The 25,303-nt window shown below is 51.8% G+C and overlaps 1 protein-coding gene across 1 annotated transcript; it reads right to left on the bottom strand.

Annotated features, from left to right (window-relative positions):
• Window positions 1–261: 261 nt before the first annotated feature.
• Window positions 262–24,517, bottom strand: RBM14 (RNA binding motif protein 14). Its single transcript, XM_040970802.1, has 10 exons — window positions 24,069–24,517; window positions 17,266–18,727; window positions 16,289–16,492; window positions 7,933–7,992; window positions 7,734–7,817; window positions 7,197–7,570; window positions 6,859–6,995; window positions 5,808–6,228; window positions 2,410–3,100; window positions 262–689 (listed from the first exon to the last, which is right to left on the bottom strand). Exons 1-9 carry the CDS (start codon window positions 24,403–24,405, stop codon window positions 2,418–2,420), a joined length of 3,762 nt encoding a protein of 1,253 aa, XP_040826736.1. The 5' UTR covers window positions 24,406–24,517; the 3' UTR covers window positions 262–689; window positions 2,410–2,417.
• Between the last annotated feature and the right edge of the window lie 786 nt (window positions 24,518–25,303).

Here is a 25,303-nt window from a genome sequence, read left to right as displayed (position 1 = left end):
CGGCTAGAGACTACCGGTACATAGGCGATTCTGGAAAAAGGCAGACCAGTGGTGGTAGCACTCATTGGAATATGACTGCCCAACTGCCGCCTGCTTCTTCCACATCACTTTCCATCCCTCTGGCACCCCGAGTGCTATGGACAATGCAGAGTAACTGCGGTCATGGTCACGCTGAACTTTACACCCTCCCTGTCTCTTCTGTGCACAAGTAAAGAACTCAGAAAGAAACCCAAGCAAGAACTCTCTCAGAGCACACAAACCCTGAGGTAAAAAACCATTTATTTTACCATAAAGGAAAAAAAAAAAAGTGATCCAACTCTATAGGTCCAACCTTTAGGCCAAATAAAGACCCAAGGAGCGGCTCACTTTCTCACCAACGTCATTCCGAAACCCAACCCCCACTGGGAGCAGGAGGTAAGGCAGGAGACAGCACGCCCCCCACCACATTCTGCACACAATGAGGCCTGCTGGGAAAACAGAACAGGAATGGGAAACTACAGCGCACTGAAGAACAGGAAAACGGACAATAGAGGGAAGAGAAGGTCTGAACTTATGAGCAAGGTTAATCAAGGTCCACAGTTGCCGAGGGCCTGAACGCACAGAGCCGAGACCGTCCCGGAGATGGGGTACCACGCAGGGTGTTGTCATGCACAAGCGCAGCTCCGCATTTCAGCCCCCACACATCCCACCTGAAAGAGAGCACAACACAGCGCTTACAGCAGGGCCACAGGGCTTCTCTGTACAAAGAACATCAACAGTCACCGCTAGCTCAGGCCTCTCCAGCGTGCTCGTGCCCTTCCCAGTCCCGTGAGCTCTGGGCAGAGCTTGGAGGCCAGAGGACGAATGGCAAGTTAACGGCAGACTGAGGTCAGTCTAATACAGTGCATCTTCTTTTGTGTTCTTGCTGGTAACACTGGGATCCAGATTACAACTGTCACAGGAGGACAGGACAAAAGCAAAGGGTCCCAACAGCTCTTGGTGAAACAGCAGTGTGTTTCAACCTGGGAGCTGCTCCCAAGGTTCAAGCTAAAACTACTCAAGGTCTAGAGACAAACACAGCATCAACTGAACAAGCTCTAAGACCTGAGGACATCCAATTCTGCCTAGAGAAGAGACTTTCTCACAGAAGGAGCCAGGGGGCATGTGTTAATGACACATCAAGCTGCACGTAACTTAGTCTATCTTGCAGCCCAACCAGTGATTTCCCATCCAATGACTCCAGGTGTCATGTGCAGCGAACCTAAAAAGATGACAGATCATTTAAGGATCAATGGCAAGGTCTTTAAACGCACCAGGAGTTAGCCCAAATCTGGCAAGTGTCAGAAGAGAATACACTGAGTGCAGCCAAATGGACTGAGGCTCCAAATGTGTGGGGGAGGAAAGAGCCAGAGGCCCTGCGGTGTAACTGCTGGTTTCAGAGCTGTACCCACCTCCAACAGGCAGGGCAAAGACGAAGGCAGAGCTCCCACTGGACTCCAGTGACCATTACACAAAATGTAATAGATGTGGTTATTTAAGAAATGAGATTATCACACACACAACAATGTGGAAATCATTTTTTAAAAAAACCTAAATAAAGCAATGAAAGGGCTATTCTCAGAAACATGTAAAGATGTAGATGGGGACCACACTCAGGCAATGAATCTCAGCTCACTGGAGAGATGGATTTGGGTCTGTCAGCCTTTATTAGACAAGACATGTAATCTTTTCTGCGTTCCCAACTTACCATTAAACAATGGCTATAAAGCTCCTGGCAGGGGTGGGGTCGGTGCTGTGGCACAGCAGCGCCAGCACACTGGCGCCATTTTGCCTTCTGCTATTCTGTACCCACTGCGAGGGTGAGCCAGCACTGGCAGAACTGTCTCTCCCTTTCAAACTCTGCCTTCAAATCAATAAATCAATCTTAAAGGAAACAGGCTTCAAGATGAAGATGACGCCATTCCGGGAGGTTTAAGACAACTGAAACCTGAGCAGTGATGGTCTTTAGGTCATGGTGCCAGACCTTTCCCATGGCACAGGAGTTCTGTCAGAAAACTCTACCAAGGTTCTGTGAAACAGCGCACCTGAAGTCTGAATGTCCGAGTTCCAGGTTCCGCTCACTTAGAGCACACAGGTGTGACCCAAGATTGACCAGCACACCAGTCTCTATTTTTGTAGACACAAATGGAATCAAATTGACCCCTATCACCAGGAGCCTCGGAAAAAAAAATACCCCAAAGGGCAGAGGACATTCATGAACGTCAAAGGTAAGCAGTGAGGGCTTCTCCCTAGCCTCTGAGCCATGCTAGTAACCTTGACCCTAACCCTGTAAAAGCAAGCAAGCAGGGCAGCCTAACTGGAGCCCTTTAGGCTGCAGGGGGGTGGGGAGGAGGACGGCAAACCAGAACGGGGACACCCCACCGCGCTCACCTCAAGCTTTAAAAGGCTGAGTACCGCGCCCGGTCCGCATACTGCTCCCGCTCATACCGGGCCATGTCGTACAGGGAATTCCGCGCGGCCGCTGACGCCTGGGACAACTCACTCTCATGCCCGTAACCGTAGCCCTCTCCAACCGTGGGGACGGGGGCTGTAGCGCGACGCAGGGGGCTCCGATCCCGCCCGTAATATGAAGTGGAAGCTGCAGTAACAGCAGCAGCGGCTGCTGCAGCAGCAGCAGCTGTGGCAGCAGCTCCTGAGGTCGGCAACAGGTGTCTATCGTAGGGATCAAGAGTGGTGGAGGTGAGGTGACTGGCCATGGCTGTGCTCTGGACTTGTGGCAGCTGGGACAGGGTCTGCTCTGCGTAATTATACGCGGAGGCAGCTGCAGCCGCCACTGCCTCATAGGACCTGGCTGCACGGCAGCGCTTGTAGTAGGCATCGAGCGCTCCGTACGCGTTGTTGTAATATAATGAATCCCCATAGCTCATGGTGTAAGGTGTACGCACTGCTCCATATTGCTCATTATACTGCTCGGTCAAGTCCGCCACGCGGCCCGAACGATCTACCGGGCACTCTTTGGACCAGTGCCCCTCTTTCCCGCACCGATAGCAGCCGCTCTGGTCTCCCATCCCGGGCGCAGTCCTAAGCCGGCTGGTGGACAACTGCACGTGCATCCGCTTGCCTTGAAGAAACAGACGCAAGAAGGGTTGCTATCACTCTTAATCATTGCCCAGCCCCGATCCCAGACACTGGTCACAGCAATGGTTTTAACGAGAAAACTCCTAAAACAGGATTCATGACTGCCAAAAGGATTTAAAAATAATAAAAAGGCCTAGCATGTGAGTACAGATCGAGTGTAATGACCTGATATCTGGCAATGCTCAAGTCACCACTGGCTTAGGCTTAATAAACAACTCACACTCAAAAAGCAAAGGTCTCATTCATTGTCATGTAAATATGGGCAAAAACCTAAACAGTGACCTGATGTCAAACATGCAGATAAATAGGAATGCCCTGCAAGTTCCTGACACGTCAGATCTTCCCCAAGACAACCGATTCCACACAGACTAAAGTTATCACCATTAAAGTCAAATCTGGAATGACTGTGGCTAAATGTGGCGAGTTTCAAGGAAAAGTATTTACGAATTGGGGAGGTGGAGACATAACATAAGAATAACTTTCTCCCTCAACTGGGTCTTTTAAATTCTTTGTTCCGGTAATCATCCTTTACAAACCGACACCAATTTCAGCGACCCTCTAGCAGGATCAAATAAAACACACTGTTCATCAAGTGCCTGAATCACGAAGAAAGGGGCTGAGCAACGTGGAGGACCACGCGTCAGGCGGTGGTACAACTGACGACTCAGCTTAGGGCTAAAACATCACCTCCTTGACTAAGGCTGGGAGAGTCTAAGAAAATGCACTTAGTGTTTCTGTGTGAAAACTGTAATTTGTACTCAGGGAATGGGAAAAAAAAGTTTTCTGAAAATCCAATAAAAGTAGAAATCTTATGGAAGAACAAGTTAAGCTGCACCCTTTCCCCTATCACGACCTCCCAGTTTACTACTAAGGTACTCTAAGCGGCAACACTAGGCAGCTAGCTTTGATACAACTCAGCATGCAGATGTCACAGAAGCAAATACTCAGAACAAGGGAGAGCCAACACACCGGCCTCCATCACCGGAGGCCGACCATACACAACTTTACCTGCAAAATAAAGGTAGGGTCTACGAGACAAGGAGATACAGTGAAGAAAGGGGAGTACAAAGACAAAAACACCATGTAAACATTCCGTGCAGTAGGTCCAAGTTGCAAGATATTAAAGCTGCATCTCTTGGCATTTGCCTGTGGGGAGCACTTTGGTAACTAATAACATCCACAGAAAGCAAACACAACCAAGAAATTAACCAAGTACACCATGTCAAAAGTCTTCTGAAAACCCTTAATGTAAAGATTTGTCTAGTCCCATGCTAGAAAGAGACGAATCTTTAAAAATACTTAAGATAGGTCTGCTTCAAGTGGGCAATCAACATACCCACCACTGCAGCTGAAAAGAAGACCAGATAAACATTCAAACATACAAATAGAACCCCTGTGTGAAAAAGCAAAATGCTTTAAGACTCAGTATTGTCCTATAATAAAGAGCAAAAATGATTAATCATAGGTTGGCACTGGAGTTCCAATGCCTCAGATTTGCAAAAATTCTTCCGGACTCATCCTCGCTCTCCCCATGTAACCACCAAAAAGACACTTTCTACTCTATCATTAAGTTAAAGTGTGGAAGAATGCCCAAAACCTAAGTATCACCCCGCAGCCCTTTACAGGAACAGCCTCCTGCTCTCAATTAAGTTGTTGACAAAATAATTCTCAACTTGCCAATTAAAAAAAAGAAAGCAAACTAGACCTGGGAGACCTGTGCCACCTTCTCTTAATAAGGGAGAGTAATGCGTGTGACACAGGGGGGAAGATCATCAGTACTCCAGCCCCAAAGTCCCACCCAACTGAAGGGAAACGAATGCCAAATGCAACAAGGCCTCTGAGCAAGGAGGTTCCTCAGGAAAAGATCAGCCGGTGTTTTGTTCACAGCAACAGGGTCAAAATGTAGCCTTCAAATACAGTTATTAGTTACGGGAACACAATACCTTTTCATGGAAGTTAATTTCAAGCCAAGGGAAAAAGCACAGCTCCACACTGGAGACAACAAGGGGCTGGGCAAGCACCAAGTGTACCCCAGGATCTGCTACGCTTGCTAGACTTGAAATCAAGACTGCACGTTCCCACAGGTTACCAGGCACAAACAACACACCCCCACCTAAGTACTCTAAGTACCCAAGATGTGTAAGCATCAATGAAAAGACATGCCATGACTGCGATACAACCCCAGTGTTTCCACCCCACAAACTCCTGAAGTCAGCCTGAAAATTCCAGAGTGGCTTAATCTCAAAAAGCAAGCCCTTGGTACAGTATAATACAATATAAGACAGCAGCTTAAACACTAGGTACCTTTCCTGAAAAATTAACAGCTGGGGGTGGGAAGAGACTGAGGAGTTCCGCTCCTACTGCCCTTGCCAGGATCCTCCTAAGTCAAATAAGGCCAGTGTCCTCCGATTCTCAGCCAAGGCGCTAGGATCAGAGGCAAGCACTCTGCAATGTGCGGGGGTGGGAGGGAGAACAAGAATCAGAGAAATCTTCAGAGAAAAGGATTTCTGCACGAATAGGCAAAAAAAACCTTCAAGGGCTTCAAATAAAAGTCAGGATAGTTTTTCTAAGAGACTTAATTTGCCTAAGGTGAAGCGTCCAAATCCCACCCCCACTCAGCAGCTGCGCCAAGTCCCTCCCTTTCCTGCACAGAGCATACATTCAACTCTCTCCCGCACAAGGAGGTTCACCTTGAAACTCTGTGTTATCAAGGCCCCTGATGGCCTCCACCGCGTCCTCCGCCCGCTCCATGTGCACGAAGGCATAATCTTTCACGATGTCACACTCGATGACCGGCCCGTACTCCTCGAACTTGGCCCGCAGCTCCTTGTTGGTGCACGTGGGACTGATGTTGCCCACGTGTAACTTAGTGGATGTTTTGCTCTTGTTCTTGCTGGCTTCCACGTTGATGTTCACGCCGTGCAGCTTGTAGTGGTGCAGGTTGCGGATGGCATCCTCGGCCGCCGTCTTGTCCTCGATGTGCACGAAGCCGTAGTTCTTGATGATGTCACATTCCAGCACCTTCCCGTACTGCTCGAACAGGGAGCGGATCTCCTGCTCCGTGGCCTCCCGGGGCAGGTTGCCGATGAACAGCTTCACCATCTCGAAGGCCTGAAAAACAACAAACAAGGCTTCCAGCAAAAGACCTTCGACCCACACCAATGAACGCTATCCATGAATGCAGCCAGCTCCTTCCACGGTATTTATTTCCACCCATGTCTCAACTCCACACAACCAACACAGGAAAGTGGAAATGACTAATGCCCACTCTAACGCCCACCCGGGAACTTCTAAGAACGTAACGAGGTCACGCCGGGAAGCCCTTCTAAACAAAAGGATTCCAGAAGAGCTGGACACCACCAACAAGGCATGGAAGGGGAGAGACGCAGCACGGTCAAGGGCACTTGGCTTCTCTCTGCACCATTACGACCATCACAGAGAATTAAGTTTTAGCTTCTGGCCTATTGCAGACTACTGCATAAAATTACAAATTAGCTCGTCCTCTCCCAGTAACCGAAGCCGCCACTTGTGCAAGAGTGGACCTTCTAACGGCTACGCTTCGGGGTGTCCCAGCCAAGGCGTGAAGGAGCGGGGCGGACGCGGCGGGGACGGTGCCGGAGCGGCTGGCGCCTGGCCGCTCCCCGCCCCACGGACACGCGTGCGGCCTCCCCGGGGCAGGCCTCCCGGCAGGAGCCGGCGGGCGCTCCCGGGGCGCGGTGGGGGAAGGGCGCCCGGGCTTACCGCGCAGCGCCGAGGACACACGTCGGCTCTCAGGGACCGGCGCCGAGTCCGCGACCGACCGGGACACCACCGACGCCCGCTGGGGTAAGACGGCGCTTGAACAGAGCCAAAGAGACGGCAGAAGGGCTGGGGAGTCTCTCACCGCACGAAAACCAGCAAGGGTCTCCTCGTCGCCGCGCGGACGCTTCTGACAAAACGCTAAAATGGCGGCGGACGCAGCGGTGACTCTGGGTAAGGGGGGGGAGGTGGGTCTATCGCCGGATTGGCCGTCCAGTCAAGTATAAGGCGGGCGTTCCCGGAGATCCTCTATCTGATTGGCTACCAGGAACGCCAATTACCTGAGAGGTCGGGAAGAGGTGGAGGCGTCAGTAACCGCGGAGCTTTTACGCGACAGCCAATGAACACCAGCCTCACGAAGCCGAAGCCACCGATTGGGTGGGAGGACGCCGTGAGGGCGGGACCACCGGCGTGCGCTGCGCCGTCGAGGCGCGGTCCGCCATTAGGGGAGCGGGCGGGCCCGGCCGAGGCCGCCCGGAGCTCCGTGGCGCCAAGTTTGTCACTCTCGCCCCTCCCACCTCCACGTGCGCGCCCCACGCAGCCTTTTCTACCACCGCCCCTCGAGCCAGTGACCGGGAACGCTGCACGCACGGTTCCCGAGCCCTCGGGACCCCGACCCCCGCCCTGGGCCGCCCCGCTCAAGGTGAAGGCCCTCCTGGCTCCCCTCCCGCCCTGAGAAAGAACTAGAGCCGCAGAGGTCGTGTTTGGTTCATTTTATTGGGCGCCACCTGCCAAAGTTTGGAGGCTTCAACCCGTTAGCAAAGGGCAATCAGAGGGCCATTGTTCAGAGTCCACTGCCGGCCATTTTCTTCTCTCACCCCTCGGCCACGCACATAATCACATACTCGGTCAAGCCTGCAGCTGCGGGGAGGGGGTGATTGCTGGAAGCAGTGGGCTGCTCACTGCAGGACACGCGGGGGACGGGATGAAGACCGAGTCGGGGTAGGGAAAGGAGAGCGGTTTTGGAGCAGCTTCCCTGTCCAGACTGGCACCACCGCAGGACCCTGTTCCACTCACAGCTCCACCTCCAGCTTCCCGCGGATGCTGGCGGAGGGCACGAGCGGGCGCCCTGCCATCCTGCCAGGACAGCCAGCACCAAGCTCCCCACTCCTGGCTTCAGTCCCAACCATTATGGCTGAGGAATGAAGTGGGTGTGAGTGCTACAGTACTGCTGCAAATAAATGAATTATTCAGTCCAAAAGCAAAAAAAAACCGGCCAAGAACTTTGAAGGCGCTGCGTGTCTGTGGACTACAGGCCAATCACAAGCCCAGAACACCTGGTATCTTGAAGCAACCAAGTCCCAAAGCTCTCCTTCAGGTCTCCCTCCAATAGAACAAGCCCCTAACTCCAAGGCTATCTCCTCTCCCTTTATCACCTTGCATATCCTGGCCTTTGTAACAAGAGCTTTAAGACCACAGCATTCTTATACAAACTGTGTCATCCCAAAATCATGGATTATGGCCGCAATGAAGTTTATATAAGATCATTTCTCCATTAAGCATCTTGTTTTCTGTTCAATCAATCTGACAGGGGTAGGAACCTCTCCTTATCTCATGCTCCCTTCTGTGACAACTCTGCCTGGCACAAGTCATCTGCTGACTAATCTAACAAACTGAAGGACGCCAGAAGTTGACCTCTAGGTCATCAAAAGGGAGACACTGGACTTTCAGTCAGTGGCAGGTTAAGAACAAGAACGTAGAGGCCAACACAATGGCTCAAAAGGCTAATTTTCCACCTGCAATACCAGTATCCCAGATGGGCTGGTGTCCTAGCTGCGCACTTCAGATCCAGCCCCCTGCTGATAGCCTGGGTAAGAAGCAGAGGATGGCCAAAGTGCTTGGACCCTGCACCCGCGCAGAAGGCCCAGGAAAAAGCTCCTGGCTTCTGGGGCTCCAGATGAACACTTCCAGTCATTATGGCATTTGGGGAGTGAACCAGTGGATGCAGATCCTTCACTCTGTTCTCTATAAATCTGCCTTTCAACTGAAAGTATTTTTAAAAAATTAAAAAGAACATGAATGCACATCAGTACTAAAGACATAGGCCTTCACCTTTATCCTTTCCAATTCTCCAGTCTCAAAGCAGGTGCACTAACATCTTTGGATCACCACCTTGACAAATGCAGAACGAAGGTTTGAAGTAGAGATTTTTCACTCAGATGTCTCATTGATCACCTACCCAAATATATTTTTACTGAGTACTACAGACACTTAAAGGGTCTGGTGCTGTGACACAGCACATTAAGTAGCCACCTGTACCTCTGGCTCCACTTTCAGATCCAGCTCCCTGGGAAAGCGAGAGGATGCCCTGCCCCTCTCTGCAGGAATGTGGCAGACCTGAAAGAAGCTCCTGGCTTCTGTGAGTGTGAACCAGTGGACGGAAGATCTGTCTCTCGTTCTAACTCCACCTTTCAAATAAATAAAAACATTAATCTTTAAAGAAAATAAAAGTTTAAGTTTTCTTCTTTAACAATGAGGTGGTGGTGTGTGGTGCACGACAGGTCAGCCACCAGGGACATGTGCTCTAGCTTCTGTCTGACCAATTGTAGCTGCTGCAGGCATTGGGAAAGTGAACCAATGGATGAAGTGCACACTCCCATTTTGTATACGCTTTGGGATTGAAAAACCAGCAGATTGAAAAATGTCAAATAAAACAAGAACACATCTTTAATAAATGTTAAGCCAAATTCTGTACCTTGCCACCTCCTGGGAATGATACTGAATGGAAGGAACAGTGTTTAACACTCACCGTGCCTGAATGACCACATAGCCTATGTGCCTTTTTAGTGACTCTTAATTTGTCCACCAGGCCACCAAGTTCCTAAGAAATGACATGTCCAAAGCCATTAACAATAACAAACATTTTGTCAGAGCCAAAAATAAAATTTTCTGGCTATACATCTTCAACAAAAGTAATATAATGCACATAATGGATAGATGACAGCCTAGACTTGCAATGAGAGGGCCCAGCGTGGTGGCGTAGCGCAATGGCTGCTCAGCTGCAGTACCAGCATTCCATATGGTACCATTCCAGCGGCTCCATTTATGTTGTAATTTCCTGTTAACATGCCTAAGGAATCAGTAGATAACCCAAGACCATGGGCCCTGTGTTCACATGGGAGAAGTTCCTGGTTCCTGGCTTTGGATCAGCTCAGCTCCAGCTGTTGTGGCCTTCTGAGGAATGAACTGGTGGATGGAAGATCGCTCCTTGTTCTTTGTCTTTTCCTCCCTCCAACTCTGACTTCCCAATTACATAATTTCTTGATTTATTTTTATTGGAAAGACTTACAGAGAAATCCTCCATCCGCTGGTCTCCTACGTGGGTGCATGGTCCCAAGGCTTTGGGTCATTATTGACTGCTTTCCCAGGCCACAAGCAGAAAGCTAGAAGCTTAGTAGAGCAGCTGGGACATGAACCCGGGACCATATGGGATGTTGGTGGTACATGCAAGGAAAGGACTTTGGCCACTAGGCTACTGTGCTGAGCTGAGCCCAAATACTGTTTTTTTAAAAAACGAACTTAGGCCCAACAGGATGACTCAATGGCTAAATCCTCACCTTGCAAGCACCAGGATCCCATATTGGCAGTGTTTCATGGCCTGGCTTCTCCACTTCCCATCCAGTCCCTACTCATTGCCTCGGAAAGGAACAGAGGATGGCCCAAAGCCTGGGGACCTTGCAACCGTGTGGGAGACCAGAACAAAGCTACTGACTTGAGATCAGCTCAGCTCTGGACACTGCAGCTACTTGGGGAGTGAACCAGTGACAGATCTCTCCTCCTCTCTAAATCTGAACTGCCTGCCTTACCAATAAAAATAATTATTTCTATTTATTTAAGACGGCCAGAGTGGAACCAATTCGAAGCCAGGAGCCAGGAGCTTATTCCAGGTCTCCCACGCAGGGTCCCAAGGCCTTGGACCGTCCTCGACTGTTCCCCCAGGCCACAGCAGGGAGCTGGACAGGAAGTGTGGCTACCAGGCTTGGAAACAGTGCCCATGTGGGAGCCCGGCACGTTCAAGGCAAGGACTTTCTTTAGCTGCTAGGCCACTGTGCTGGGTACAAAATCTTTTTATTTTTTAAAGCAATAAAAAGGGGATAGGAGTTGGATGAGGGAAAAGTCCAAATTTAGGAGTAAACAATGAATACAGTATTAGGTGCATCCTTATAGGATTGAAAATATTAGCATATTCCAAAACATTTATGGAAAAATCAAGTTAAAAATGTTTATTCTGTCAACTCTTTGAAAACTGCTTGTATATAATTTACACATCTAATAAGCAGCCTATGTCCCAGCCCACAAATGTGACAGGACTCAAATTCTAGCATTCTCTAGACATTCAGGAACCACAAGCAGGCCAAATGAAGTTGGTTTCCCAGGCCTCCAATTGTACTGCCAGCTACACCTTTCTTAGCCTACCTTTATGCCTTTGCAGTTCCCTGTACTCAGACAGAAACAGAGCTGATCTCAGGACACAAAAATTATTGTCAGAGATGAAGAGCCAAAACTGATGTGGTCTAGTAGCCTGAAGGTTAAATTAGTCTTACTCACTTCCCTGGGCTAAGCCTCCAGCTGCAGTACAGGAATCCTGCCACCGGTTCACGTCCTGGCTGCTCCACTTCTGTTCCAGCTTACTGCTTGCAGCCTTGGAAAGCAGCAGGGGATGGCTAAAGGCCCTGGGACTCTGCAGCCATGTGGGAGACCTGGATAAGTTCCTGGCTCTTGGCTTTGGCCTGGCCCAGGCCTGACTGACACAACCATTTGGGAAGTGAACTAGCAGATGAAGATCTCTGCTTGTCTCTGTAACTCTTTCAAATAAATAAATTAACCTTAACAAAGAAAAAACACCTTCCCTGAGAGTGCTGCGCTCAACCTACATCTGACATCTGCTCAGCTGCGTGCTCAGCAGGCCATGCCCATCTTTCCAAAATGTTCATTCTTCTAGGAGACGGCTAGCATCTAGAACAGTGACTGTATATGAGGCCTGACATTTCCATACACTCTTCAATCAGGAGTATGGAATGATTTCAAATGGCTGGTCCAATTCTTTGACCTAGCACTTTGTAGTCATGTCATCTTACAAAGTTAATGAGCCGACAGCCTCAATTTCCCTATATACAAAGGAGGCTTAGAAATAAACACATTAATTCATTCAGATTGCTATGGTTAATATAAGAAAAGCATTTCTAGTAGTGCTTAGCCATACAATAAATACTCCCATCTTATAAATGATAAGCCTTCATGAAGAGTTCCCAACATGACCAATGTCTCTCATAGGCCTTACACAAATTGGGGAGGAGCCGATTGTACAAACCATCAGGCACTGGGCACAGCAGTTGAGACTCTTTGTGGCCACTGTGTCTCACACTGCAACACCTGGGCTGCTGCGCTGGGACCTGACCTTGCTTCCTGCTAAAGCAAACCATAGCAGCTGATGACAGCTCAAGTACTTGGGTCCCTGCCATCCTCCAAGGAAACCTGGGTGGCTAAATGTCTCCCGCTTTCACCTAACTCAGCCCTCAGTTTCAGATATTTAGGGAGTGAATGAGAATATGGAAGCTCTCTCTCAGCTTTCAAATAAAATTAAAGTTTTGTAGATTAAAAGTCTGTGCCAAGTCAGGTTTCAAGTCAAATCCTATCTCTAAAAAGTAATCTCCAGAAGGTCTAGAAAGTCCCTGTGGGGACTGTCACAGGCTCCCCTCCTGACCTACAACTTGCCAAGCCCTGGTTACTAACTGTAACTACTTCACTCAGAAAGTCCTGTTTCCCAGGCTGGAAATTTCTCAAGGTCAGCCCAAGGACTGGGCTCCCTGTGCCCTGCACTTCAGGTACTGTACATATGTATGTATCTTAAATGACTTGAAGCTGGATCCTAAACTTAAAGAATATTTCTCAGTCACCCCACTTCCCATCCAGCTCCCTGCTTGTGACCTGGAAAGCAGTCAAGGACCGCCCAAAGCCTTGGGACCCTGAACCCATGTGTGAGACCAGGAAGAAGCTCCTGGCTCCAGATCGGCTCAGCTCTAGCCGTTGTGGCTGCTAGCGGAGTGAAATCATTGAACGAAAGAGTGAAATCACTGAACGAAAGATCTTCCTCTCTGTGTCTCCTCTCCGTCTATGTGACTGTCCAATAAAAACAAAGCTAAAAAAAAAAAAACTTTCCCCCCCTCTGGGCCCCGTGTTGATGGCTCAGTGACTGGCCAGATCCTTGCCTTGCAAATGCCAGGATCCCATTAGAGCATCGACATCCCAGTGGCCCCATTTCCCATCCAGTTCCCTACTTATGGCTTAGGAAAGCAAGTTACTGTTACTTGGCTTGTTACAGGGCTGTTACATGCCCTGTTACTTGGCTTAACAGGGCATCCCAGGACAAAAATGGAGGCCCAACAGTCCCTTCACAGACTCTGTCAGAGCTTAACAGATGGGAAAACTAGAAAGTGAGAATACCTGTCCAGCACGGTTCTTCGGGGAAGATTCTATTAGCTCTACTAAAGGATTAACAGGCCCAGACCCAGCCCAAACATAACTTAAAACAAGGTCAAAATATCAGAAGAGAACAGGCTGACAAGGCTAGAAGCCACTATGTGATCTTGTGCCAGGAGTAAACCAACTACAATTTCTTTAACGAAGGCCACGATGTAGAGGTGAGCGCTGCAGAAGCTGGTGGATCTGAAGATGTGCCGAAAGCTTATCCCTCCCGCCTCAAAAAAAAAAAAAAAAAAAATTGTCTATCCCATTTACCCAGACCCAACTTTTCCCAAGTTACAGGACTTTGGAAACAGACAGCCACTAAAAGCAAAGAACAGTAGGTTATATCAGATTAACAAAGGTGGTAGGTACAATTTAAATAAAAAAGGGGAAAGCGCCCAGTCCAGTGTGATAGCCTAGTGGGTAAATCCTTACCCTGCACGTGCTGGGATCCCATATGGGTGACAGTTCATGTCCCGGCTACTCCACTTCCCATCCAGTTCCCTGCTTATGAACTAGGAAAGCAACAGAGGACAGCCCAAAGCCTTGAGACCCTGCACCCATGTGGGAGACCCGGAAGAGGCTCCTGGCTCCTGTCTTCAGATCAGCTCAGCTCTGCCACTTGGGCAGTGAACCAGTGGATGGAAGATCTTTCTGTCTCTCTTCTCTATGCCTCTGCTTTTCCATAAATTAAATAAATATGAAATAAATCTTTAGACACACACAAAAAAAGAGGGGAGAAATATTTTAAAACAATCTTCAAGCAAAAGTAAAATGATAAATGATTTAGCTGTGTAGCTTCTTCTGGCTTCACCAACCAGAAGCCTGAGGGGTGAGGCAGCAACGGCTACAGAACCTAAAGATGACAGCTGGGCAAGGGTGATAATTATCTAGGCCGGGTCACTCCAAAGAGTTAGGGCCGCAAGGAAATATCAACATGGGCCCTCTGTTTTTGCAGGAACCATGGGATGACAGTGGGGTTATCAGAGAGAAAGGAAAATGACAGAAACCCACCATGACAAATACTGCAAACACATGGGCCACCATCCTTCCCTGCAATCACCCTTCACAGTGTGGAGTAACAACCACACAGAAGAAACAAAAAATCCTATCAACTTTGTCTTCCCTGAAATGGAGCAGCAAAGTACCTGAAGGCAAAGCGATAAGCAGAAACAGAAGCAAAGGCCTCCCACCCCCTTTTCCTGGAGACCCCTTTAGCACCCAGATAAGAGCTCACCGTGGTGTTTTGCAAGCTTGGCACAGAAAAAGCACAACTCTGGGGCAAAGTGTCCACAATGAAGCCAATGAAGGAAGCAGATGACCAGCCAGCAACCGCCCGCCACATAAACACTTGCGCAGTTCCCTTACTCTAGCCAAGTCTCCACAGCGCCTCTTCCCAAAGGAGCCTCAGGAGCACCCCACTGCAGACCTTTTGTTCACCCAACCAGTCCAAGCCTCCATTTCTTCCCAGCTTGGGACTTCCATGTCTTTTTATTTGTTCACGTGCTCAACTCCCAACCCAGGAATAAAAACACAGAAACCACCTTCCAAATCCTCACCCAATCCCAGCACCCCTACTTGGTTATGCTTGCACCCCACCTGAGCCGTCAGGTGAGAAGAGCCGAGCCCCTAAAGGACCCAGGGCTGGCAGGACGCAGGGAGGACGTTCCACAGTGACGTCCAACAGGCGAGGCACCAGCTCTAGAGCCAGAATGCTCCACATCTGTTTCCAATTCTCCCTGCCCTTCCTTTCTCCAACTGCAGGGCCGTACCACAGACACCTCCCCACCCCACAATGACTGCTGATCCCAGCCCAGCACTCACTTGAGCCCGCCACCAGAAGTATCCACAAGTTCCTTGTAAACATCACTGCAGCCCATCCCCCACTGATCTGAGAACCCAAACCCCAGAACCACCCTGCTGGAGCACAGGTTGTTTCTGGAGAGAAGTCAGGGAACATGGTACAGGCAGAGGAAAACGGGCATTAGTTGCTGTGTCCCGGTGTGCTCAAAGTGCAGATCCAAGGATGTCCAAAACACTTGTTCTCGACTCTCCAGTCCAAGCTGGCAGGCTAGAACAAGGATGAGCTAAACTCCTCTGGGCAGGAAATCACTCTCACCCCATTCACAGCCAGATTCTGCCAGATGCCTTCCCTCAAGCTGCCATGTCCTGCTGGGCGTCAAACTGTCTTCCCTGACACTGAGTGCAATCAAGACAATAACAGCCAGGTTTCCAAACTGCAAATCGCCCCAAGTTTTATTTGTAGTCCATACAAAAGGGGAAAAAATTAAGGTTTTCTAATGCCACCTACTTGGGGAGATGGGGAAGTGGGACTGTGCCGCTCACCATCAACTAGCACATCAGTGGTCAGCAGAGTTCTGGACACACACCCACCGACTGTCCCAACAGGAACTCAGTCTCAACAGTCTCCAGAGGGACAGTCAGGAACCCTGGACTGCTGGCAGTTTGGCGCAAAGGAAATGGTTCGGCTAGACCTTTCCTGGCCTCCCCTCACATCTAAAGAGAAAAACGTGCCGCTGACCTCGGCTGCAGGCTGCTCCCATCCACATGACCTTAAACATCGCACACAAAAATAAAAGGGAGCCAGGGAAAAAAAAATAAAAACACAGAAGAAATTCCCATTCTGGGGGACCAGGAGGCAGGGTGGAGGGCAAAACCGCAGATGCAGAGCCAGCAGCAAGATCTGCTGCTGAGACGAAGAGACGAACTTGGTTCCTGCCAAACACTCAGAAGGACCACCTCCTGGGGAAGGCTCACGTGGTGGAGGGGATAAAAAACCAGACCAGGGAGAGGTGGTGGGCCAGAGTCACTGTAACCCGGGTCTGGCCCCTACCCTACCTCTCCCTCCCTCCCTCCCTCCGGTGCCCCATCCCCAGGAAGGCCCTACATGCGGCGCTGGTAGCCAGAGTGCATCTGAGCTGCCCGCAGGTAATCATTATAGGAGCCCGAATAGCGTGCGTAATCGGAATGAGCATCGGGCAGGCGACGGTAATCCAGCGAGGACTTTGTCGGCGAGCGGCGGAACGAAAGCTGCGACTCTGATAAACGGCGGTAATCAGAGAGCTCGGCTAAACGCCGGTCGGAACCATACCTAGTCGAGAGAAGAAGACAGTTGGTGAATGAGACAATTGAGGGGAGGGCTCCAGGTGGGCATGGGGGAGACGCCAATGGGGACAGGGAGGGTGTGATCACACTGACATCCAACAGGTTGGTCTCCTTCGGTGAGAAGACTCATAACTATCCAGGCCACAAAATCCAGCCCGGGCCAACTCAGTGGGAAACCAAGCCCTCCGCTGAAGTCCTCCCTTCCCAACTGGCCGAGGTGGATTTGGTCTACATTACCAAATCACAAAGTAGCTCCACCCATGGGCCCTACAGACAGACCCTGCTTATCAACAGAACGGCGAATGGAAGCAAAGTCCACTACTTCCCAGAGTGGACGCAACTCATCAACTTGCCTTCAGACAGTTGAGTAACAAAGGGACTGCTCTTTCACACCCACCAAAACAGGACAACCATGGAACAGGTTTAAAGATCCTTGAGACAGTGGGAAAGGCTATGGGCCACAATCCCAAAGACGGTGGCTTCCGTTGCAAGTGGGCTAGCCTCGACAGCTGACGCTTCACTTGGCCCGATTAGCCAGCACCATCCCAGGCTGGAGTGCTATGCTCCACCGGGATGCTGGCTACCGGACAACCTCACAGACCTCACAGACGCCACCCCTCCCAGCCTCGGGACATCCCAAGGGAGTAAAGGAAAACAAGACCGAGGGAGGGGCCAGTGGCTCCAGTTTCCCTCCCATGCCAACCTCAGCCCCTTGCCCTAAGCCCCAGCTGGGGGCAGAGGCGGAGGGGCATACAGTACCTTTTCGACATGGTGACAGCCTTTTTGTAGGGATCGTCGTAGCTGGCCCGGGGTGGGGAGAGCCGGGTACGCTCATAAGGCGGCGGGGTGCTGTTGGCGTTGGCAACGGCCCCCTGGGACATGGACAGGTAGGCTGCAGACGGCTGACCTGCCCCGTCGTAGGCACTGCCCGGCTGGCCACGGTAGGAGGCAGCAGCCTGAGGATGCTGCTGGGCAGCATAGGAAGCAGCCAATGAGGCTGACTGAGTGCGGTAAGGTGCTGCCAGGGTGGCTGAAGGCTGGGCCCCATAGGCAGCTGCGGCCCCATAGGAGCCAGTGGCCGCAGCCGCCGACTGAGCCCCATAGGAGCCTGACAGGCCCATCGATGCTTGAGCCCCGTAACTATTCAGCTGGGTCTGGACCACTGGCTGGGCCCCATAGGAGCCAGCCATCGGGGTAGTGGCTTGTGCAGCGTAGGCGGCTGGCTGGCTGGCATAGGCGGCAGCTGTGGCAGGCTGTGCCACATAGGCAGCAGGCTGGGAAGAGTAGGAAGCAGTCTGCTGAGCAGCATACGGAGCAGACTGGGCACTGTAGGAGGCCGAGGGCTGGGCACTGTAAGAAGCTGCCTGCGCTCCGTAAGCCAAGGAGGAGGCTGCAGACGGGGCCCCGTAGGAGGCTGCCTGAGCCCCGTAGGAACCAAGGGAGGAAGCTGCTCCCTGGGTGCCGTAGGAGGAAGCGGCTGCACGAACCCCATATGAAGAGGCAGCCTGGGCGCCATAAGAGGATGGCTGGTTGCCGTAGGAGGCAAGGGAGGAGCCCTGAGCCCCGTAGGAGTTGAGTGAAGACGCGGCAGCCGCCTGGCCCCCATAGGAAGAGAGGGCCGAGGCTGAGGGCTGGGCTCCTCCGTACGGGCCAAGTGAAGAAGCGGCGGCTGACTGGGAGTTCGGGCTGGCCAGCTGGCCCCGGTACGGGGCCCCCAGGGAGACAGACGGTTGAGCGCGGTAGGATGCCGCCTGGGCCGTCATGGGCTGAGTCCGATAGCCCACACCCAGAGAGGCAGAGGGCTGGGCCCTGTAGGCAGCTCCCAGCGACACTGAGGGCTGGGCCCGGTAGGTGGCTGGCTGGGCCGTCAGAGGAGCCACGTACGAGGCTCGGGGAGGTGAACGGCGCAGGGGGCTGCGGTCGCGACCAAAGAAAGGCGGTGTGGGCTGACGGGCTTGCCCATCAAAGCCACCAGTGCTGTTGCCAAAAGCCTGCTGGTAGTCGAAGGTGGCAGAGAAGCCACCAGTTCCAGGGAATGCCGCATCCCCAGCCCCTGGTTTCTTGGTCTTGTCCCCAGACTGGATAGCCAGGCCAGGCCCCTTCTTCTGACCCTTGGTTGAGAGCTCCACGTTGATGCGCTTGCCCTTCACTTCTTTGCCGTTGAGCTGCGCGATGGCGGCTTTGGCATCTGCTTCCTTCTCCATGTGAACAAACGCGTAGTCTGATAAAGCAGCAGACAGAGGGTTAGCAATTAGGGGGGCAGAGCACGCTACCTGCCGGGTCCCAAATTGGACACATCAACAGCACCCAGCTGTTGCCGCTACTCCAGGCCTCAAAACCCTACTAAGTGGAGTACACCATAAAACATGGCTCCCAAATAACAAGGTTTCTGTCTCCCAAGCTGGCACCTTTGCCCTTCCACCTCACCCAACACCCAGGTCAGAGAAAGCACGAAGAGAAACAAACACGGGATTCAACATCTTCACAAGCCCTGTTAGCATAAACCAGCAGACAGAATGCACAAAGGGCTGCCGAGTACTCAGCTATTCAGTGTTGTCAACTCAAGCTCACCAAACACCAACACTGGAGCTCACATTTTAGACTCAGCTCTCCAGCACTGAAGAACTGCTTGGGGGTTGGCATGACCCATTTTTCCGCCTAGATCAAGATGGGCTGATGAGCAAGCAGCTCACAAAAAAATTCCACCAAGGGTGACCTCAACTGTTGCTCGCAGTTTGCATTGCCGCTTTCAAAGCACTTTGGTGACCAGAACCTCCTGCAATGCCCCACAAAGTCCCGGACCGCTATCTCCACGGTGCAGGAAAGCAGAGTCTTCAGAGAATTCACATTCGACCCAGACCTCACAGCTCTTCCTCACCCTCCAGCTGCACCGCTCTACCTGAGAAGTCCCTGTGTAAGCGAGGCCTGTGCCTCAGGACCGAAAGGGGAGAACCAGGATCCTGCACAAGCCATTTCCAGGTGTGGAAATGGAAACAGCCGCCTAGCAGGGTTCCTCTCCAGGCCACCCTGGGTCCTCCGCTATTTCCTCTCGGAAGGACAGAGGTGGAGCTGCACCTTTGCACTCTGGTTGACAGAGCCGAATGCTCGTGCGAAAGATTTGGTTTCTTGCCCCAGCAGCTGCAGCCAGCAGGCTCTGCACTCTGACTCAAGGTGGCACAGGCTGCTTACCCCGAAGTTCATTCATTTATAAACACAGCAGGAAGCCAGAGAAAGGGGAGGAGCAAATTCTGAATCATATCCATACTCACAAAGTCACAACACAAGACAAGCCTGTGGAAAACAGACCCTGCACCTAACCTCATGCCGGGCCTGTAGCTCCTTCCAGGACTCCAGGGCCAGAACTCAAGCTGTCACAGCAGCTGGAGGAACTGCTGCCAATGGAACCGCGAGGTCCACTCTCTCAGACGCAAAGAATGCCATTCAGACCTCTAACAAGTGTCCCATGTCATGTCGAGAGGCCCTCTCCTAAAGGACGCGTGATGTCCCTGGGCCTGGGGACAGTGTCAATAACCTCACAACAGGAATAAAAATGCATCAGAAGTACAAGTCGGATGTATGGTACAGCAGAAGGCATGCTGGGGCAGACCCAGAGATCACAGACTCTTACAAGATCTTAAGGAACTTACCATTTATTTTCCCATGTGACAAACTTATCCTACCTAACCTCACAAGATTCAAGACAGAAGTGCCCTGTGAAATAAGGGACTATGATTGTTCAAACCTAACAATAACCAGAGGCTTATTTTCCTGTGGATTATTTTTCATTTCTAATAAGCACATGCCATGCATCTGTACAAGCAAACTTAAACATTTCCAGATGACAAGAAAAAAAGAACAGGGCCCAGCATGATGCCTAAGTGGTGAAATATTCACCTTCCATGTGCCAGAATCCCATATGGGCATTGATTCACGTACTGGCTGCCCTGCTTCCCGTCCAGCTCCCTGCTTGTGGCCTGGGAAGGCAGTTGAGGACGGCCCACAGCTTTGGGACCCTGCACCCGCGTGGGAGACCCAGAAGAAGCTCCTGGCTCCTGGCTCCTGGCTTCGGATCGGCTTAGTTCCAGCTGCTGCAGCCACTTGGTGAGTGAATCAACAGATGGAAGATCTTTTTCTATCTCCTCCTGACTTTCCAATAAAAATAAACAAATCTTAAAAAGACGAACAAACCATCCTAAACTTAGTACTCAACATATCCCTACCAACTGTGAAAAATTAAATGTTCCTTTCTGCAATCCAAAAGTCCTCCAATCCTCCAAGCTCACCTCTCAAGGGAAAAGTAAGCTAAAAATAGTAGTGTGTGGTCTAAGATTTCATTAAAAGCACCCACTGACTGGGCTTTTGCTCAGAATAGCCAAACAACCTGGAAAAAGCAGCAGCAAACAAAAAGCTCACTCAAAGAGCAGAAAGTGCTGAGCTTAAAAGGTAGACGGGGAGGACCGAGGGGGGACAGACAATCTCCAGAGTCAGGAATTAAGAAACCGTACCACTTCCTTGAATACTTTGTCCAAGCTCCCGATTCTAAAAAACCACCAAAAATACCCTCCAAAAAACTTCAATGGGCTGGGACTGGTGTGGCACCAGAGCAATTTAATCCTTTGCCTCCAAGCACTGATATCCCATATGGGCGCAAGTAGAAAACGGCCCAAAGCCTTGAGACCCTGCACCTGCATGGGAGACCCAGAGCGGCTCCTGGCTTCAGATTGGCTCAGCTCAGCTCTGGCTATTACAGTCATTTGGGGAGTGAATCAGTGGATGAAAGATCTCTCTAAAAATCTACCTTTCAAATAAAAATGCTAATAAATACATAAATAGATAAGTAAGTAAATAAAATAAATAAAGGGTTTACAACAACAATTGGATATCCACTGCTGACTTCCTACTTTGTTGAGTTATATTGAGACCAGACACTGATATTTGGAAATCAAGTTCACATGGACAATTCAACTAATCACCAAGATGAACTAGGTATAGAATGAGGTCCCCCAAAATCATCTGATAGAATTATAACTAAATTACATCCAGAAGTTCCTGGGCCTGTTTCTTAAGCCAGCTGTGACCAGGCTGCCCAGCTGACACAGTGTCAGGCCAGCTAAGCTCCACCAGAGTGGGGAAGTCAAGCTCAGACAGAGAAATGCCAAAATGATGCCCATGAAGCCAGCAGCCATGGGACAATGAGGGAAATGAGATCTGAAGGAGGCCCAGGGACCTGCCTCCCTGGAGAAAAAGTTTAAGGAATCTTCTGAAAGGAGATTAAAGTACTGCATTGAGACTAGCAAGAAATATTTTACAGAGACCCAATGCTGTGGTGTTATCACAGCTCTTTCAGTGCCAAACTTAAGAAAATACAGAAAAGTGATTTTCCTACCCTGACATCTTTACCATTATGGAGCTGCAAGTTCCGCCTGCAAAAAAAAGGGGGAAAGGTTCTCTCCTCTTCTGACTGGACTTCCTAGATGGTTCCAAAAGTGCTGATCTTTGAGCACCCTGTAGCTGTGACTGCAATCCACTGTTGCTATGGAGATTCTTTTTCTTTTTTGCCTTACCAATCATATCTAAGCTCCTACAGTAACCAAGCAACTACATTCTTCCAGTGAAATAAAAAGAGCTGAATGTCCTGGGCAATACCAAGCGTCTACACTTTCCAAAACCGACACAACCAAGACGGGGATGACCAAGTGCCAATTCTCAGCCCAGGCAGTGAGGCAGCTACTGACTCAGTGAGTCAGGCCTGCCCCTTCCAAAACACTCCCCACGTCTAAAATCTCCCCTCCTTCAAGTCAAACAGAGAGGTGTCAGGAGGGAGGCTGTGTTGGCCAAAATCTCCCCCACATCTATACCAGAAACTGTTACCCAACAGCCTAATTACAAACAGCAGCTGCACATACTCCCTTCAGTCAAGCATTTCTGCTGACCAGATGTTTACAAAGGGACAGAATGCACACGTAGCTCTCGGAGCCAGTCAAAAGTTCTGGAAATCAGGTGCAGTTCATGAAGCTCTGCCCACCACTCCCTACTGACGCAACGCAATGCAAGCTGTCGGCTTTCTCTGCCATCCAAAAGCAACACGAACTGAACGCAGTGTCCCCTGGAATGCAAGATTCTCAGCCCCCAAACTAAGAGCCACTCTAAGAATCACAAAAGGAAGTTGGTAATTAATCAAAACTCTCTGAGTCATCAACCCCAATCCACTTGTTGCTCAAACATCCAACCTGGGACCCTCCCCACTCTCCTAAGCAAACACAAAAACCCAAGTGCCACACAGCCTGCCTCAGCGCAGCAGCGACATCCCCACCCGCACTGCGCTGGGATGCAGGAGCCACGCAGGACAAGGCCATCCCTGGATGTCCAATGCTGTGCCATCCTGGAGGGGAGAGGGACACAGGCACCCGCCTCCATCCACAGCAGTAGGTATGCGTGGAACGTGGGGGGCTGGGATCAGGGATCCTATTACCAAGCGGCACCCACCAGGGTGACAGGGCTCAAGTTCTTGCTCCCTGGGTCCCAATCCGTAAAGAAACTGGCCAAAAACAAGGACAAGGGCTGTCCCACCAGATTTTGTCACTGTGAAAGAACTAATGGACCAAGAACCCGGACTGTAAAAGTCCCCAACAAGGAAGTCAGCTCTAAAAGGTGCAAAGAAGGGATTTTCCCTGGCCAATCCAGAGGAACTTTGTTAAGCCAGAACTTAACCAAGACCTCTTGCCCAGCTTCCCTTGCCCCTGCCCATGCCCCCAGCCCTCTGCCAGGCTAGCAAGGGACACACTGGGCAGGTGAAGGCTGGGAGAAGGGGCGTTTCTCTCACGTGCAAAAGCTTAGGGTTTCCAGCCTATGCAGAATGGAGCCAGGTTTGGGGGTGGGGGCGGAGGAGACACACCGACTGGAGCCTGAAAAGCACCGAGCTGCCACGGCTGCTCGCCCCTCAATTCCGGGAGAGAAACAGTGAGGCAGAGAAACAGGGGTTCCCCGCCCCCACTCCTGAACCCGCGCCGGGCAATCCTGAAAAGATCCCAGCCCGAGCAACGTCCGAGGAGGGCCCGTTACCTTCCACTCCGGGCGGGGGTGGGGGCTGAGCATTCACCGTGAGGGGACCCGAGGACGGCCCCCCACCTTTTTTCCCCCTCTTCCCTGGCTCCGATCGACGTCTGGAGAGGAAAAGTGTGGGGAAGGGGCGACATCTCTTGCCCCTCGCTCCAGCATCCGGCTCGGCTCGGCCCGTCCACGTCCCAGTTCTCCGCTCGGGATCGAGACCACCTTGGAGAAGGCGCGCTGCCCACCCCGTCCACCCCCCGGCCCGGTAAAGCCGCCGCAGCCACCCGGAGCCACCTGCTGCGTGATGCCCGGACCGCGGGGCGGGGCCGACACATCGCTGCTGACCCCGACCCCTCCCCAGCCGCGCGCAGCGACGGACGCCCGGGGAGGGGGGCAGGGGGCAAGGGGCGTGGCTAATAAACAGGCCCCCACCCCGCCTCCAGCGCGCGGGCGCGCGCACACGCACGCACGCACATGCACGCGCAGCCCCGAGCGCGCCCCCGCGTCGTTACCTTTCACCACGTCACACTCGATGACGCGCCCGCGGCGCTCGAAGAGGCTGCGCAATTCCTGGCTCGTGCAAGCGGCCGACACGTTGCCCACGAAAATCTTCCACGTGTTGAGAGGCCTCGGGCGCGACATCTCCACCACGAGCGCGCGCCCCGGCCGCAGCTCGTGCCCGTGCAGGGCCTCGATGGCGCGCAGCGCGCCCGCGTTCTCGCGCATGTGCACGAAGGCGAACTGTTTCATGACGGCGCAGCTCATGACCGTGCCGTAGGGCGCGAAGAGGGCCGCCAGCTCCTCCGGCGTCGTATCCGCCCCGTCTACGTTGCCCACGAAGATCTTCATTTTTTTTTCTCCCCCTCTTCTGGCCGCGGCAGCCGCCTTTCCCGGAAACCCGGGACCCGCTCCTTCCAAGCCTCAGGCGAGACGACCGTCTGACCGGCAGTCCTCCTCCTTCAGGAATGGCTGGCGACCGAGAACCCCGCCGCGCAGGCGCGCCGACCTAGCCAATCGAGAGCCGCCTCCCGCGCGTTCCGGGAGCCAATCAGAAGGGTAAACAGAAGATGGCTCTCCGGGACAGCCAATCGCAGAGCGCCGAGAAGCCGCTCGTTAGCCGAAGGGGCGGGAGAAGCGGGCAGGCGGCGCGCGCGCCACCAACCGCCGCTCTGAGGGCGGAGGGGGAAGGGAGGGCGGCGTGCTGGCGCGCGGGCGGCGGCCCAGAGGCCTAGTCCGGGAGGCGGCCTCGGGCCGGGGCGGGGCCGCCAGGAAAAGAAAAAACTTTGGAAACCAGGGCTCCTCCTATTGTAGCGGCGTCGGAGTGAAGATGGCACGGTGCTTCGTCCGCGGGAAGACGGGGCGAAGACGCCGGCGTGCGCGGGACGCTCCTGGGCGGTCCCCGGCGACCTGAGGAGACTTCTGCGCCAGAGAAGCGGCTGGTTCCTTCCTGAACACTTTTCCTCAGAACTGAGTCAGAGGCTGGCTGTCTGCTCTCACGGAATTTAAGATCTAGAAAAATAATGAGAGGATTCTCGCTGCATTTGAAGTTTTTTGCAATAATAAAAATACTTTGAAATAGAAAAAAAAAGATTCCTGAAGAGGCAGAAGTTGTTGCAGTAAGTTTAAAAAAAGAGAAAGAAAACCGACAAAGTTGGATATGAAAATAAAAGCATGTGCATGACCCAAGACGTCAAAAGCAGTCCAGTGACGAACCCTGGAAGAGCCTTTGGGACACAGGCTCATTTTA

Source organism: Ochotona curzoniae, unplaced genomic scaffold (assembly GCF_017591425.1).
Source record: "Ochotona curzoniae isolate NIBS_2020 unplaced genomic scaffold, NIBS_Ocur_1.0 scaffold_4937, whole genome shotgun sequence".
Lineage (NCBI taxonomy): Eukaryota > Metazoa > Chordata > Mammalia > Lagomorpha > Ochotonidae > Ochotona > Ochotona curzoniae.
This window is presented reverse-complemented; position numbering and strand designations above follow the sequence as displayed.